The sequence below is a fragment of the Phascolarctos cinereus genome, unplaced genomic scaffold, assembly GCF_003287225.1.
Source record: "Phascolarctos cinereus isolate Bilbo 61053 unplaced genomic scaffold, phaCin_HiC Scaffold_2;HRSCAF=192, whole genome shotgun sequence".
Classification (NCBI taxonomy): Eukaryota; Metazoa; Chordata; class Mammalia; order Diprotodontia; family Phascolarctidae; genus Phascolarctos; species Phascolarctos cinereus.
This window is the reverse complement of record NW_027555625.1, coordinates 282,488,271-282,505,256: the sequence shown is the minus strand read 5'-3', so window position 1 is coordinate 282,505,256 and position 16,986 is coordinate 282,488,271. Positions and strand designations below refer to the sequence as shown.

Here is a 16,986-nt window from a genome sequence, read left to right as displayed (position 1 = left end):
CCGGCTGGAAGGAATTTTAGAGGTTATCTAGGCCAATGTCCTTGTTTCACAGATGAGGAAACTGAGGCCTAGAGATGTCATGTGACTTGTGAGATTCATAGATTGTCATTGAAGTGAACCTTGTAACCCAGAAGGTTGGGACTTTGGATTCTAAAGCTCGAGATTTAAAGCTGATCTCATTAACCAAAGATGGGGATGAAAAAATAAATCGTTCCTTAACCAAGTCCAGATATGAACTGAAGCCAAACAAACCTGTAGCCAAATGCTGATAATAGGTCTTGTATCTTCTCAGAAAAAAGCTTAGTATTCCAGATCTGACAAGCCTCTTTGGTCTCCAGAGGGTGAAAACATTGAATTCTGTAATAATCTGCTTCAGTTAAAGAACATTCCTGAAGTACCTACCACTTGAAGGGACTATGCTAGATACCCAGAGAAAATACAAAAGAAAAGAAAAACAAAAAAACTCTGTCCTTGGCTATAAAGAATTTATTCTCTAAAGGTGGGGGAATACAATTTGCACACAAGCAAGCGTGATATGATCTAGAAAGAGAGAGGAAGAGGGGCAGAGAAACTCCTAAGGTGGAGATGGTACATATAACTGAGATATCAGCATGGCCTTCATGGAGGTGGTTATCATCTGAACTGAGCATTGAATGAAGAAGATTCCAACAAATGAAGATGAGGCTACATTGGCATGGGGGGAGAGAGAAGGGGGCAATTCCCTGCACAAATACATGTAGTCAGGCAACAGCTGGCAGTCCAGTTAGATTGGAACATAAAATGTGTCACAGGGAATAATTCAAAATAAGAGTGGAAAGGTAGGTTGGGGCGAGAGTGGAGAGCCTTTTATGCCAGGCTGAGGAATCTGCATTTCATCCTGAAGGAAATAAGAAGCTATGAGCAGGGGAGGAACATGGTCAGAGTTAGTCACAACATTCTGTGTCACTAAAACCATAGATGCCACTCAGCTATTAAAAAGTGTTAAAGACCATTGAATGCACACACTGAATGCAGAATAATGATTGTTATACTTGAAATACCTTTGCATTGCTATTATTTAACTCAGTCCTTCAGTGAAAAGGGGTATTAGATGTCACCCCCTGCACAAAAAATGGAAGTATAGAGATGGTAAAAAAAAAGTGCCATATAATATCTTGTTTATTAGATATGATAATAATAATTATGATCAATCTGCCTAATTCTTTCATTCCAGTGCTACAGAGCTCAGTCATGCATTTTCCTGCCTCCTGTGAAATTTACTGGGGGAGGGGAGTTCTGAGATTCCAGTTTTTGATTCAGGAAACAGAATTATAATGGTAGCATGGGAGATAGGAAAGGACACAGGGGAGGGTCACAGGACCATAGGATGGACCTGTGATTTCCCCACTGCAGGGAACGCATAGCTTCACTGATGAAGCAGGTGCAACTCATTTGTAACTTAGAGAATTGCTAGGAATATCAAATAGCTCTGACTTGCCCCAGATCACATGGCCAGAATGGGGACCCAAATCTTCCTGATGCGAAGGCAGCCTTATCACTAAGCGACATTGCCTCCTAATAGTAAGAATATTAGTAAGAATAATGATAGCAGAAGAACTAATTCTATGTATGGATATATATTTTCTGCTAAGTAATTTCATTTCCATCACAGAGGTAGGTAAGAATAAAGGCTTCAGGCTTTGGAGACAGAGCAATCCTTTCAGGCCAAAAAGGCCCTCCAAGAACAGTTACCTCCTTTCAGGACCACATCCCCACATATGTATTTCTTTGCACTCTGTGCTGAGTTTGGAATGAATAAGATCTGTGTGCTGGGATTTAGACACTCACTAGCTGTGTGACCTCGGGTAAGTTCCTTCTTCTCTTGGGTCTCCATTTCCTCACATGAAAAAAAGGGGGTTGACCTGCCCTAGATGATGGTTCAGGACCCTTTCAACTGTAAATCCTATAATAATAAATGCTTGTGGACTGATTGATTGTTCCTTGGCAAGAGGGCTTAAGTATTGGCCTGGAGCCTGTGACAGCCATCTGAGCTTGGCCTGAATAGGGTACACATGGTCATTCACCACCAGGGGGACAGAGAGCTGGCTAACAGGGTAGGGAGAGGTGGTTTTGGTTGCCCTGTTCAGTTCTGAGTCAGGTTTTGTGGGTTATGAACATTCTCCACCCATCCACCCCATCCCTGGCCCTACCCTTGGGAAACCAATACTATTGACATTGTCTTCTCCCCAAACACACACACACACACACACACTCATTTACTCACACACACACACACTGACACACTCACAGGTGCAGAAAACATTGTGTGCAGATCAAGACTCAGATTCAAACACCCAGACACTAATTGCATGTATTCCCTTTATTGAACTGTACTAGTTATTGCAATCAGATTAAGTCACATTTAAAAAGCAGACCATCCAGTTGCACTGAAACCGATTATATTCATTACATAGTTTTAATCATTGTCCGGTGAACTGGCAAATCCAATCAAAGCATTAGTCTTTAATTAAAAAATTAAAAAGGAATATTCAGACGATAGCCAAGCAATCACATCACAATGCACAATTACCTAGGATTGCAATTTAAAAGGAGTTTAACAAAGAAGCAAAAAAAAAAAGAAAGAAAGAAAGGAAAGGAAAGAAAGAACAGAAAAAAAAATCACACCTAACCTTTTTTTCATTTTTTTTTTGGGGGGGGAACTATCAATATAATACAGGAAGCAACGAAGGACAACAGCACCAAAAAAGCGATCTCTCTAACGCTAGAAACGTAGTCTGCCGCGGAAGCTCTCAAAGTATACTAGCTAAAGCGGGACAATAAAAAATACTGAGCATGGAATACTTTTAATCTCTTCCATTAATATTCATTTCCAGCTGCTTATAATAGCAGCGCCTCATGGCCAAATCATTAGAGTTTTACATCTGGGTTGCAAATGACACTTTGATTGGATGTAATGCTCAAATGACCCTCCCCACTGTGTCTCCGTCAAGTCTTCTGCAGAGAGGAGTCCTGTAGTGCCAGAAGCTCACTGCGCGTGCTGGCTCAACGTGTGGTTCTGGAAACACGAGAAAAGGAGACACGCATGAGGGGCAGAATAATAGAAAGCATGTCCATACCCTCCTACTCAGTGCCATTTATGCGGAGCGCCACATAAAAGCTTCTCAATTATTACCAAACAAAATGTAATAAAGAAAAAAGGACTCGTAAGTAACGGCTGCCAATCCGGCACATTCGCTTTGTACTCGGAGATCTGTTAATGCTGGTGCAGACCTGGGCGCCTTCTCTCACGATCTCTCTCTCTCTCTCTCTCTCTCTCTTCTCTCTCTCTCTCTCTCTCTCTCTCTCTCTCTCTCTCTCTCTCTCTCTCTCTCTCTTCCTCTCTTTTTTGAGACCAGTCAAGTATGACCATTGGGACATGAATACTCTGAGAGAAGGGGCAATGTCAGGGGAGGGAAGAAACATTAAAAGGCCCCCCTTTTCTCCTCCTTGGGAATTATCTTTGCTGTAACAATTAAGAGGAAAATAAATCTCTTATCACCTTGAGACCTCCCTGCCACATTTCCCTCTTTTTATTCTCCCGGTAGTGGCTCCGAGGGCTGGCAGGGAGAGGCACCAGATTGCACCCCACACTTCTCAATCCAAGAAACACTTGAGCGGTTGAAGCCGAGCTGTACCCACAGCACAGAAACCACTGACGTGTCACCCTGAAGGAAAAGCACTTTTTAAAGGAGGGGGAGCCTTGGCTGTTGGGTTCGGTAAACAAGCTCGTGCTTGGGCTCTCTCCCCCATTGCTCTCCCCATTCGAGCAGGGCTGTAACCAGCACCTGCCACCCCAGAATCGTTTCGGCTTGAGGAGGGAAGCATTACAATCCGGTCATGCTGCTTTGTGCCAGAGAGAAATAAATCACGATGCAATTTAGGAGCCGGGTTTTGGAGCCTCCAACCAAACAGTTTCTACTTCCTGGGAGAATGTTAACCTCCTTACTCAGCACTCAGAGGGAGTTCCACTGGGGGCTGAAGCACACCCTCTCATAGATTGGAACCAGGTCCTGTTTCAACTGATATGGTCAAAAACCAGAGATTAGTGACCTAAACTGGCCCCACTGGTCTCAGAGAACGCTAGGCTGTCACAGTCTACAAAATGAAGGGGAAGTTGGTTTCGCCTACTCCCTTGTTCTGAACATGATCTGGTCCTTTAACCTTTCATAAATCACCCACTTGGAATCACTGAATTATCCTTGCTAAAAAGGACCTTAGCAGTTATCTGGTCCAAACCCTTTCATTTTATACATGAGAAAACGGAGACCTGGGGAAGGGCAGTTGACTTCCCTAAGATCCTACAGCTGGTAAGTGGCAGACTCAGGATGCAAACTCAGGCCTTCTCACTACAAGTACAGTTTTCTTTCTCCTAATCCACATTATATTCCTTATAAAAAGTCTAAGTAAATATTACAAATCTCACAGGAAAGGAGAAAGAAGCAAAACCCTCTCAGTTCCAGAGGACTGTGCTGGGTTACCATAATGGCATCTGTCTAATGATAACTGTCTTGTGAAAATAGTTTATGCATGAAATCTCCATTCATGGGCCAGGACACTCCAGGTAGCCCTGACCCCATTTAAAGCCCAGGTAGTTTCCAGATCATGCAGTGTCACCAACTGACCACCAGGTGTCAGAAGTGGTGCTGAGTTCCTAAATCTTGCTTCGGCAAGTTCTCCGGCACAGGAGAAACTCTTAATACAGTTTGATCATAGGGAACAGGGGATCCTATATCTAGAGCAGGAAGAGAAATCTGAGGCCAAGACAGTCCTCAAACCCCTCATTTTACAAGTGAGGAAACTAAGACCCAGGGAGTCTGAGGGACCTCTCCAAGCTGACATTGGTACCAAGCATTCAACCAACGAATACGCTTTATCTAGAAAACACTAATTAGAACTTATTGTCTTGTATCTGTTTGTCTCTTTGAAAACCTGATCACCCATAGCAGAATTTTAAAATGTGTGAGCTGGATGGGACCTGAAAGACTTAATAGTCTAACGGCTCATTTAACAGAGTTGAAAACGAAGGGCCAGAGAGGGGAAGACCCCCCCTTGGTCAATTGGTAGCAAAGCCAGGGCTCTTAATGAGCTGGCCAGTGCTCTAGGAATTATTAGAATCGGTAGTTTTGAATCCCACCCAAATCTAACTAAGGGGCCTTACACAATTCATTTTCTATTCTCTAGATCTGAGTTTCTCCATCTAAAAAATTAGGAGGCTGGATAAGATGATCTTCAATACCTCTTTCAGCTCTAAATCCTACAATCTTTCCTGCGGCCATATTCAACTTACAGTCCTCAAAAGGCAAAGATACAGAATAATCATGGCATATGCTTGATGGGCTAAATTGGATAACTATTTAGGAGGAAGATATAAACATGCCTTTTCAATCTAGAACCTAAACTCATCTTCTGGATTAACCAGAAGATTATAGAGGGATCAGGAAGCTCAATTTCCTTTTTCACAATGGAAAAAAAAACCCTTCCACTTCCTCTTTTGCAGATGAAACGACGCTGCAACTGACTGGCCAGCTAGGAATCTGTGGCCAGCAATTCCAAACAAAGAATATCTGAGGAGGGGAGAAAGAGAAGGGTGAGAAGAGGAATAAAGTCACCAAGCAGAATTATTATTGATAAACAGATTAAAACTGCTGCAATATTATTAAAATACTTGATCTCCTAAGAGGTGAAATGCATTGAGGTGGGTTGTTTTATTTGGGGCAGAGGGTGTGTGTGTGTGTGTGTGTGTGTGTGTGTGTGTGTGTGTGTGTGTGTGTGTGTGTGTGTGTGTGTGTGTGTGTGTGTGTGTGTGGGGCAGGGGTTCAGTGGGTAAAGAAGAGTGAAAAAATCCCAATCTACCCTTGGTCCTTCCCTTCTTCTCCAGCCTGTTTCTGGCTCAGTGTGATAATAACTACTCCAATCTCACTTTGTTAGGATTCTATTTTTAGGTTGTGCTGAATACCAGTAATAATAATAATAATAATAAAGACAACAGAGCCACCAGTCCACCACAGTGGGATCGAAGCCTGGCCTCTCCACGCCAGAAAGGACCCGCCCTCATTTAGGTGGTGTCATTTAGGAGATAATGCACCATCAGCACTGAATGCAAGGCACACACTCCACTGTCTGGGAACGTGATTTCAAACCTGTGTGGCTCTGGCATTGATTGCAAGAGGCAGGTCAATAAAGGAATGGTATGTGGCTCTAAATCTGATAATGAAGCTCTCTGAGTGAAGCCTCCCCCTCCCACAAGCCTGCTGGGCCCATAGCTAACAGAGACAGCGGATGCACTGGTGCCATTCTGGGTGAGCAGGAGCACAAAGGTGACCTCACCATTCCCCCACTCTTCCCCTACCAGCACCATCAACACATACATTGCCAGCTCAATCCAGCCTCCACACCTTTGCTCATGCTGTTCCCTCTGCCTGGACGTTTCTCCCTTCTTTGTCTATCTGGATCATACCCATCCTTCAAGGCCTAGTTCAAGGCTCTAGAAAGCCTTTATTCACCACTCCAGGAACATTTGCTTTCTTTCTCTGAACCCTGTGGCATTGTGTGTTCACAAGCCAGTTTTTTAATGTTCCCTAAAACTGCCTCGTTTGTGTCCACATGTCGCTTTTCCCCAATTAAACCAAGAGTATGGACCGTGCCTTTGTCTCTTGTATCCCCAAGGGGCTAATAAATAAGCGGCTGGGCACACAGGATACTCAATAAATGCTTTCTCTCTTGCCTTGCCAGCACTGAGTTACACTCCCCAGTCTTGAGCAAGAATGAGAAGTCCTGCAATATTTTTCTGACAGAAGAGCTTAGAAGAGTCATCTTCCCTCACAAGAGACACAATAAAACCCACCCTATAGGGGCTAGTCAGGGCCAGTCACAGATGCTATTGTTTCCTGAAAGCACAGGTCTTTCTCCTTCAGCACTTCCAGGGATCCACGATTTCAGAGGTGCTTAGCAGAAGGCCTTGATGACTTAGAGGACAGTCTTTGAGAGATACTGTGGTCGAAACAATTCCCCACACTGTAGCCAGAGTCATCATGAGCCTCTTCACACTTCAAAAGACTGGTCCTCAGACAACACACACAGAGTCTGTCACCAAGCCTGTGGTGGAATGGATGCTTTCCAGTTTGATAAGAGCTGCCAGAGAGTACACCACACTGGTCTGGGCTTTGCAAACCCTATTATCACCTCCACTCCACAGTGAGGCACTGGAGGAGAGAATGAGCAAAAGCAGGGATGGCTGTGTGTCTATCTTTCTACCTATCTTTCTATCTATCTATCTATCTATCTATCTGTCTGTCTGTCTGTCTGTCTGTCTGTCTGTCTGTCTGTCTGTCTATCTATCCATCTATCCATCCATCCATCTACCTATCTGTGTGTATGCATGTATATATGGGTGCATACACATATGTATGTGTGTCTATATACATATATACATATACATACACATACTCAGAGATTTGGAACTCATAAGGAGATTAGAGGTTATTGAATTTTACAGAAGAGAAAGATGAAGTCCAAAGAAGACGGTTGACTTGCCCAGGATGAGTTGGCTTTGTCAGTTACTTATTCCCTAGGGTTAAACTCTAATCCTCAGAATCCAAAGATAGCTGACAAATTGTATCATGCAATTAATTAACTTTCCCACTATAAACAGACATAATTTGTATCTTCTTAATAAGTTAGTATTTCATAGGAAGATAGTATTAAGGATATAGGGGCAGTTCTTAAGTCTTCTTTGTTACCCCAATCTCATGAAATTACTAGAAAGGAAATGATAAATTTCATTTTATACAGGGCTTTTTTAAAAAAAGAAGCTTTGGTTTCACTGATTACAGATAACTCCCACTGTGGAAATTTCCTCTACCAATGCAAATCCCAACATGTTTTACAACTTATTGCTTGGAGCACTGAGAGGTTAGTTAAGTGACTTGCCTAGGGGTCCAGTTTGTATCAGGATTGAACCTAAGTCTTCTTGACTCCTCTCAGGAAAAGAGAGAGAGACAGAGACAGAAAGAGGTGGGGGAAAGGGGGAGAGACAGGGAGAGACAAAGAGACAGAGACAAGCAGAAAGAGAGGGGGTGGGAGGGATGGAGATCAATGATGTGAGGAGAAGCTTCCTGGAAAAGTGCCAATACCACCACACCATACTACCTGTATGACTTTGGCCAATAAACAGATGGCCTCTGAGACCCCATTTAGATTTATCATCTGGTTCAACCCCCTCATTTTACAGATGGAGAAACTGAGTCCCTGAGAAGGGAAGGTGGGTAAACTGGAATTTGGTGCTTGGTTCTCTTCCTATGAATTCATTGACCTGGAAGCAGCAATGGCTCTGTATCCAGAGGCCCTGGATCCACATCCTACATCTGATACTTATGATATACATAACCTTGGACAAGTCCCTTAACCAATCTGGGCTTCATTTCCTTTCAATGAAGAAGACTGGCCTGCACAGACTCAGAGGTCCCTTCTAGTTCTCCATCTCTAATCCACTTGCTGCCTTGGCATGAGGGCATCGGCAGCTTGGACTAAACACCTGGAGAAAGGAAGCAAATGAAGATGGAAACGGAGGCATCTCGTGAACTGGAACCTCTTCCCAGAGGTCAGGGACACAGGGAAAGAGCAGACGGGAGCCCCAAATTCTATTTACGTCTGCTCATTGCTGAGCTTCTAAGCAAGGCCAAGTGAGAAACAGAGAGGAGAAGACACAGTCTTGGCCTCCGTGGGGCTCCAAGGCTAGTTGGAGGAACAAGACTTAACCACGGAAGGAATATTCAAAAAAAAAAACCAATGAGATGATGTGTGCTTTCATGTCAAAATTAGGGGAGGTAGAACCTGGGTGCGCCCCCCAATAAGTGCAGAACCATCTTTGGTAAAACTTAGCAAGGCAAGAAAAGACCTGCCAGGCAGGCTCAGAACTGGCATCGGCTCCTACCAAGGGTGGGGGCTGGGGCACCAAAAGTGCCCCTTGTCGGCCGGGCCTCCCGATTACCCAAACACCTGTGCTAAGTAACTCCATGCTGATCGGCTGAAAATTCGCACAGTTCAATAACCCTAAAAGAAGCTGCAGCTCCTTCCCCCCATGGCTTCGAGCTGCAGTATGAGGGATATAGGGGAGCTTAATCAAGCTTCTTAAAGGGCTCCTTCTACCCGGCACAGTTCTCACAAGGGCATTTTGGCTTAATGTCTATTTCTCTGTTTACGCCTGTGCTATATTTAGCCCTTTCAGAGAAGGAGGAAAATCGGTTTTTAAAGATGCTACCGACACTGAAACCGAACACTTCCTGGCTTTGTAAAGGCCCCAGAGGAGGAAACGGGGGTGGTGGTGGAGGGAGGCCCACTCTGAGGCTGGCATTCACTCTAGGGCTCTCCCTGCCTGCCAGCAAGTCACAGGTGTACGACAGAGGAGCAGGTGAATAAAATAAAACAGCAAAGGTGGGGAGGGGAAGGGGGAAGAGGAGGATGGTTTGAGGCCATAATCCATCCGCTCTGTAGTGTAATTGTGCATCTGCTATGGATCGAGGTATTTGGTACAAGCCTGTTCTGGAGACAGACTGCCTAGGAAAGCCGTGCTCATGCACCCCAGGACCATATGTTAGAGATGGGTGAAGGGGCGGCATGGGGAGGCTGGCAGACCACTCTGGATGCCAACAGAAGCCATGAGCATCCTAGGGAGGCAAGACCCCATCTGGGATTGAGAGAAGAGCCGAAGAAATTGCTCTTTTTTCCCCCTCCACAGCCAAGATGAGAGGAGCCGTTCTCTTTGTCGTGCATTCACTCAAAATACTTTCTGAGCCTCTACTCTGTGCTGATAACTGTGGGGGATACAAAGATAAATACAGGATGGTTCCTATCTGGAAGGAGCTCACAGGCTACTAGCTGGATTCTCTTCCCCTACAACAACCTGGAAGCTTAAAGCCAAAGGGGTAGAGGGATGGGTTGGCCCAACTCAGTGGTCACCTCTTCCAGTAAACCCTCTCTGACTTAACCTACCCACTCAAGGTGATCTCCATACATAATATTCATTAGCATATTATTTTTGAATTCTTCTAGAGGTTTTCTTTTGTTTTGCTTTGTTTGGACACATCTGCCTTATTCCTGTAGTTAAAGCTAGGTGGTGTAGTGGATAGAGCACCAGGCTTGGCATCAGGAAGATCTGAATTCAAATCTGGCCTCAGGCACTTATTAGTTATGTGGCCCTGGGCAAGTCATTTTAAACCCTATTCACTGCTGTTCCTCATCTGTAAAATGGGGGCACACTGGAAAATGAAATGGCCAAGCATTCCATTAAGTGTGCCAAGAAAACCCCATGGACAAAAGTCCATGGGGTCATGTAGAGTCAGACAGATTGAATGACTGAAAACTAGCAGAATGTAAACTCCCTGCAGTCAGAGACCCTCTCCCACGATGCTTAAGAAATATCAGTTTAGTGAAAGAGTGTATTAATGAAGACTGGTGAAATAGTAATAATAATAATAATAATAATAATAATAATAATAATAATAATAATGATGATGATGATGATGATGATGATAATAATAATAATTATTATGATTCACAATACCCTAAGGTTTGCAAAGAACCTTCCTCACAACAGCCCTGTGAAAGTAGGTAGTGCACGTATTACCCATCCCTATTTTACAGAAGAGGAAACTGAAGTTACTAGCACAAGGTTGCACAGAATGAACACGAAATATAATCTTCTCACTACAAAATACTCACGTCCCTCATCCATAACTGTTTGAACTCCTACTCTGCTGTCTACGTGGCCTCAGGCAAGCTAGTTAACTTCTGTGGGACTGTTTCCTCATCTGTAACATAAGGGGACTAGACTACACTAGACAGTCTCTGAAGTCCCATCTGACCCTAAACTGATGATCCTGAGTTCCCTCCCTCCCCTTTTCTGAGTCCAGAACTATTTGGCTCTAGTCCATATTGTTCTCTCCTTGTTTCTTAGGTTATTAGTCCTTTTTCCTCTTCCTAGCTACAATGAAAGAGGCCAGGGCTAGGTATTCTACTACTCTAGTCTCCACAGTTAGCCCAGGGCTAGGCACAGTGAAAGAGGATGGAGGCTTGTCCAACTGACTTGACTGACTCCTTCTCAGCCCTTCCTTCTAGAAATCTCTCCGCAGAGAAGACAAGGTGCTCCCAAGAACCACACAAGCAGTGGTGAAGGCTAAAAATGCTTGGCAGTGGAGGGGGGCGGGGAGAGTTGCTAGAATATTCCTTTGTGATGAGCTAACATCATGATGATGACGTCCATTAATATACCATGATATATTTTTCTCTCTCCAGGGACTACTCTGCCAACTTGTCAAGAAGGCTTGAGAACGTCCCCCCCTGCATTTTGGCATCTTCTCTAGAACCTCCTGACATTGTCGTTCTCTGTCTTTGTTGTTCTCACATCCAACCTGTATTCTTCTGTTTCCTTCTCCCCAGGCTAGTATTAGGGGGGTACATTTCAAGATGGATAGTCTCAAAGTGGCCCCTATGGGGAAGGGTGGGGGGATTACGAGATCATAAATTTAAAGCTGGAATGGAACGTCTTGCCGTTCAGTCGTTTCAGTCATGCCTGACTCTTTCTGACCCATTTGGGGTTTTCTTGGCAAAGATACTGGAGTGGTCTGCCATTTCCTTCTCCAGCTCATTTTACAGATGAAGAAACTGAGGCAAACAGGGTTAAGTGACTTGCTAACAAAGTTAGCAAATGTCTGAGGCCAGATTTGAACTCAGGTCTTCCTGACTCCAGACTCAGTGCTCTACCCACTGCGCCACCTAGATGCCCCAGAATGGAACTTATAAGTGATCTAAATCGACCATCTCATCTTACTGATGAGGAAAGTAACGCCCAGAGAAATTAAATGATTTGTCAAAGGTCACCAAGTCCTCTCACTCCAAATTCAGTGTTCTTTCTACTGGACCACCTTGCCTCAACCTACGAATACCATTCCCCTTAAGATTCTTCCCAGGCTTAAAGGTGGAAGAGGAACTGAACTGTCACCAGAACCAAGTGCCAGGGCTCTAAGCATATCAATTCATCTTATATGATTGCTAATACACATCATACCCAATAGTCCTAAATCACCATACTTGCCCACCAAAGGTAGTACCTTTTCCTCCAGCTAGATCATAAACTCCTTGTAGGTAGGGACCCTATCTTCTATTTCCTCTGTATCCTCCTGGAACATCTAGCACCTAGCATGGTGCAGGACACACAGCAGGAGCTAAATACATGTTATTTTGATGATTGTGGCCTTAAAAAACATGCCTTCTTCCTTGCTTAGACAGAAGTGAAGTCAGATGACTCAGATTCAGATCTTGACTGCAACCCTTACTAGCTCTGTAACTGTGGCCAAATCATAGGATCATAGGATATTACGCTGTAAATGACCTTAAGGATCAGCTAGGTAAACCTCTCATTTTAAGGTGCAAAAGCAAAGGTACTAACAAAGAAAATACTCTTTTCACAATGTTATATAACTCCATCTCTGTTTCCTTATCTGTAGAGATAATAATACATGTATTACCTAATTCACAGACTTGTGAGGAAGGCGTATTATAAACTGCAAGGCATCATATGAAAATAAATAACACTTTAAGGTTTGCAAAGCACTTTACATACACTATCTGATCTGAGCCTCACAACAAACTTGTACTACTATTATTCTCAGTTTACATGAGGAAACTGAAGCAGAAAGTTTAAGTGACTTGCCCAGGGTCACAGAGCTAAGTGTCTGAGATAGGATCTAATTCCAAGTCAGACACTTAATCCATTCTGGTAGCAGCAACTGATGTATAAATTAGAGCTATCATCATTGTCACAAGCCCTGTTTCAAGACAGAGGCAAACTGCCACTCTGTACTTCTCCCCCTGGCCCTCCCTCCTTCCCTCCCTGTTTCTATCTACATTGCCATCTAGTTCCATGAGTTTGAGAATTCTAGGTCCATCAACAAAGAACAGCTTTTTTACCAGTCTGATTTTTAAAAAGAGATTACTCTAGGCAAAGTACATGGGCTGGGCCCTACTTCAGCCACTGGGAGATTAGTATTCCCTGTTGGGGGCCAGGGTTGGGGGTGGGGAAGAGAAGCATGAAACTTCAATTAGTGCCAGGCTAGTCCTTAGCTTGCGGTTAAGGGATGACCAAAAGGGGAGACGCTGTAAGAGGAAACTCAGAAAACAGATGAAAAGAAGATAAATGGGATTTCACAACCACTGTCTTTCCTTCTCTCTTTCCCCTCCTTTTTTCCCTCCTTCCCTCCTTTCCCTCTTTCCTTCCTTCTTCCTCTCCTTCCTCATTCTTTTAGCTTTTAGGGTTGTGAATATGGGCAGCTTTGCTCCCTTTTCTGCTGTGTGGTGCTGAGAAAAAAAAATCACCTGTGTCCCCCCTCCCCTTGTCATTTGTGTGGGCTTATTTTTAGAACAGTTTGACAATCGTCCAAGGGTCTAAGACGAACAGATGGCCTGTCTTAAAGCTTCATATGTTCACTAGTTTGCACTTCTGACAAACAGTAAACGTACTCGAGAGCGTGCTATAAACAGGGCTGAATGAATACTCAGAACACAATTTAGTTAATACACTTCATTAAAACTGAGAGTGATATCCATGGCTCCCTCTAAAAGCCAGGTGACATCCCTCCTCCTTGCCGGGGCAGCAACGCTAAGCTGGCATATCTGGGGCTCCAATTCCTTTTCTTCTCTCCACCTCTCATGCCCTACCCCAAGCAAGCACCGACTCTATTTACCTTGCTTCACTGGTGTCTCATCGATCAGGGAAGAGTTGGTTTGTGGGGTGGCTGTTGCTCCCTCCACTCACCCCTCTCAAAACAACAGCCCATTGAGTTATCATGAAACTCGTCAAAATGATGTCAATGCCAGCCTCCATTTTCCTTGGAAGATTCCCTGAAAATGGTTTGCCTGGGCAGACGGGAAGCAGCATCGCCTTTGCATGAAGGGGAAAGCCTGTGTGAGGTTTTTCCCTTTACCTCCCAGACAACAAGCTAGGCTGTTGTCTGCCACTCTGGATCAGCAGGAAGTGAGTGTCACACCATGCTTGGCCAGGGAATCTGTCTTGTGTGAGTGACTCAATTAAATTCGGAACTCCCGAGCTTTTAGGAATCTCTATTTTGAGGAATGGCACTTGCAAAGAAAAAGAAAAGAGATGTGATAATGAGTGTGGCGAATTCAGTGCATCGGAGGGCCTGTGGCCATCTATCTATGCTCTCCCCTGCTCCACAGGGCCATCGGCAAGCCCAACAGCAGACCGGAAGTCCTAATCCCAGTTCTAACATCACCTAGCCGCATGATCTTGACCAAGAAGAACAGTGAGCTGCATTAGGAGGCAGTGAGCTCTCTCTCACTGGAGATCTTCAAATGGTGGCTGGCATGCCACCTTTGGTGGCACGCTCTATCACCTGTCAGGATAGACAGAGCACGAGGATCAAGAACCAATCCATCAGTTTACACTGAGGAACAAGAGAATATAAGCTCCTTGAGGGGAAGGAAGGTTTCACTTTCAGCTTTGTATCCCTAGCATCTAGTATAGTGCCAGGCTCATACGGTGCTTTTAAAATATTTATTGATTGACTGGTTGATAGGTCAGTTAATTTCCTGGGGTAGACTTTTCTGAGTTGCTTCCAAAGACTTTCCTCTCCTCAGTTCCATTCAGGGGTCATTTCCCTGAAATAGGTCAGGGTGACCCAACCTTCATTTGAAAGAACACAATTTTTAAACTTCTTGGAATCTACTGAGCCTGAGCCAGCATGGCAGACTTTTATCAGTCTCCCATTCAAGCTAGACAGAGGGAGTGTCCCTCTCAGAGTTTAAGAAAGGCAGCATGGTACAATGAAAAGAGCAACGGAAAAGAGAACGTGAGTCCAAACTTCACTTCTGCCATACTACCTGGGTGACCTTGGACAAGTTATTTAACCTCAGTTTCCACATCTGTAAAAGGAAGAGGTTAGACTCCATAGTGTCTGAGGTTCCTTCTAGCTCTGATGCTATTTATGATTCTATGAATCCCCTCTCTCAGAAGCCCATGTTCCCTTTCTAAGTCCAGAATACATAGACCTGAGCTAGAAAAGGTCCAAAGCTGGCCTATCTATTGAAAGGGAAATATCTCATTCAGCTGGTCAGTATACTCCCCATAAAAACACCAGATAAAATGTTGTTGTGAAAGGAAAAAAAATATGGAGCAAAGCCCAGGGGAACCATGGTTCCCTACTGTGGTGCTTTAGAAATAAGACCCACCAGAGAATATATTATTAAGAAAGAACCAAAGTCTTCTATTAGAGAACCTACCCCGTAAACACACTCTGATTCACACAGTCACCCAACAAAACAAGGCGACTAATAATAGCTGCCCTGGGGGAACTCAGGCTCAGGGGAATTACACTTGAAAATGCAAATGTCCCCACATCAGTATGTTTCCTCGCCCATGCCAAGGAGCAGAGGAAATAGAGGAAAGATGTTCTGTTCCACAGCAGCCTCGTAAAAGGGAATGGAACTGTTATTGTCACAGTCAAATACAACAATGAAGTACTTTTAGAACCAGACAACCAAAGACTCACACCTCATCTTGATTCCTCCCACCACCATCATTTCCATATGACTCTGCATCCTGGGTGAATGTTACTATTGTTTCTCCAAAGAGATGAAAAGAGATGGATAGTGTATCTGATCTCACCCTAGACCAGAGTCCTAACTAGACACTCTTCCAACCAGGGCAAAACCAGTTTTGTGTTGTTGATGGTGGAGGGTATGTGTGAGGATGAGAGTTGAGGGGGTGGTATGGGGGCTTTATTGTTAGTTTTTCTTTTGGATCAGGGAAGTGAGAGGGTAGCCAGGGGGCAGAGGACAGCCTGACCCCATATGGAAGAGCATCTAAAGTCAGGGTGACTCATCCCCTAGAAAGCCAGACCCAGATCCCCACAGAGATGAGCCCCTACAAGTTGCAGACAGGAGCAGCAAAAGACAAGAAAGCAGGATCTCACTGTTTCATTTGGATTTAGGCATGGCAGTCTACAAACAGACCACGACAGGGAAAAACTGCACCACTTCCTTGCAGGGAAGTTTATTTCCCTACTCTACTCTGGGATAATGTACTAGTCATCATGCCCCAATCAGAACTCTAGACCCAACTCCACTACTTACTAGCTGTGTGACCTTGAACAAGCACGGAATAGGCAAGGTGGCAAGTTCGATGTAGCATCAATGTAGGTAACCAGGTGGATCACAGGACCACTTTTGAGAGAGGCCATAACAGGGAATGCCTAAATGGGTATGGCTTGAATTAGATGACCTTTGAGCTCTCTCCAACTGAGAGTCTGTCATTTTAAAATCACTTACATTCGTTCAATCTCAGTCTCCTGAATTGCCAAATGGTTATTAACAATGCCGGCCCCCAACTTACATAATGATAAATAATATTTCTGTAGTACTTAGAGGTTTGCTTTACATACAATATCTCACCAGATCCCCCAAAACTCTGAGGTGGACATTATTATTCCCATTTTGTAGATGAGGAAACTGAGGCTCTGAGGGAGTATGACTAACCTATGATCCCACAGCTAATAACTGTCCAAAGCGAGACCTGAACCTAGGTCTTCTGGATTCCAAGTCTCGAACTCTATCCAGTACACTACAGTGTGTCAACTTCACAACAGGCTTGCTGTGAGGATCACCTGAATAATAGATGTGAAAAGAAGTTGAAAAGGAAAAGTGTTGTATCCATGTAAGGGATTATTATTATTTGCAGAGAGCTGCCTGGGCTGCTATACCTGAGAAATTCTGTCATTGAGGACTGACTGCTTTATGCATAGACAAAATAGGTGGCTGCCCATAATAGCATGATAAACGGCACTGGGAATTCTCCCCTTCCCAGAAATATTGCTGCCTATTGGCCTGGCACATTAAGTTCCTACTATTAAAGTCACTCCTTGAGAGTGTTTTAAG

General features: G+C 44.1%; 1 protein-coding gene across 4 annotated transcripts in view; it reads right to left on the bottom strand.

Moving 5' to 3' along the window:
• Positions 1-2,344: 2,344 nt before the first annotated feature.
• Positions 2,345-16,986, bottom strand: part of ZNF423 (zinc finger protein 423) — a 427,104-nt gene continuing 412,462 nt past the window's right edge. For all 4 annotated transcript variants that reach the window (XM_020985128.2, XM_078150083.1, XM_020985129.2 and 1 more), the window contains one exon: positions 2,345-3,055. In XM_020985128.2, the coding sequence (XP_020840787.1) occupies positions 3,026-3,055 (30 nt within the window). In that variant the 3' untranslated portion in view covers positions 2,345-3,025. The remainder of the gene's footprint in view (positions 3,056-16,986) is intronic.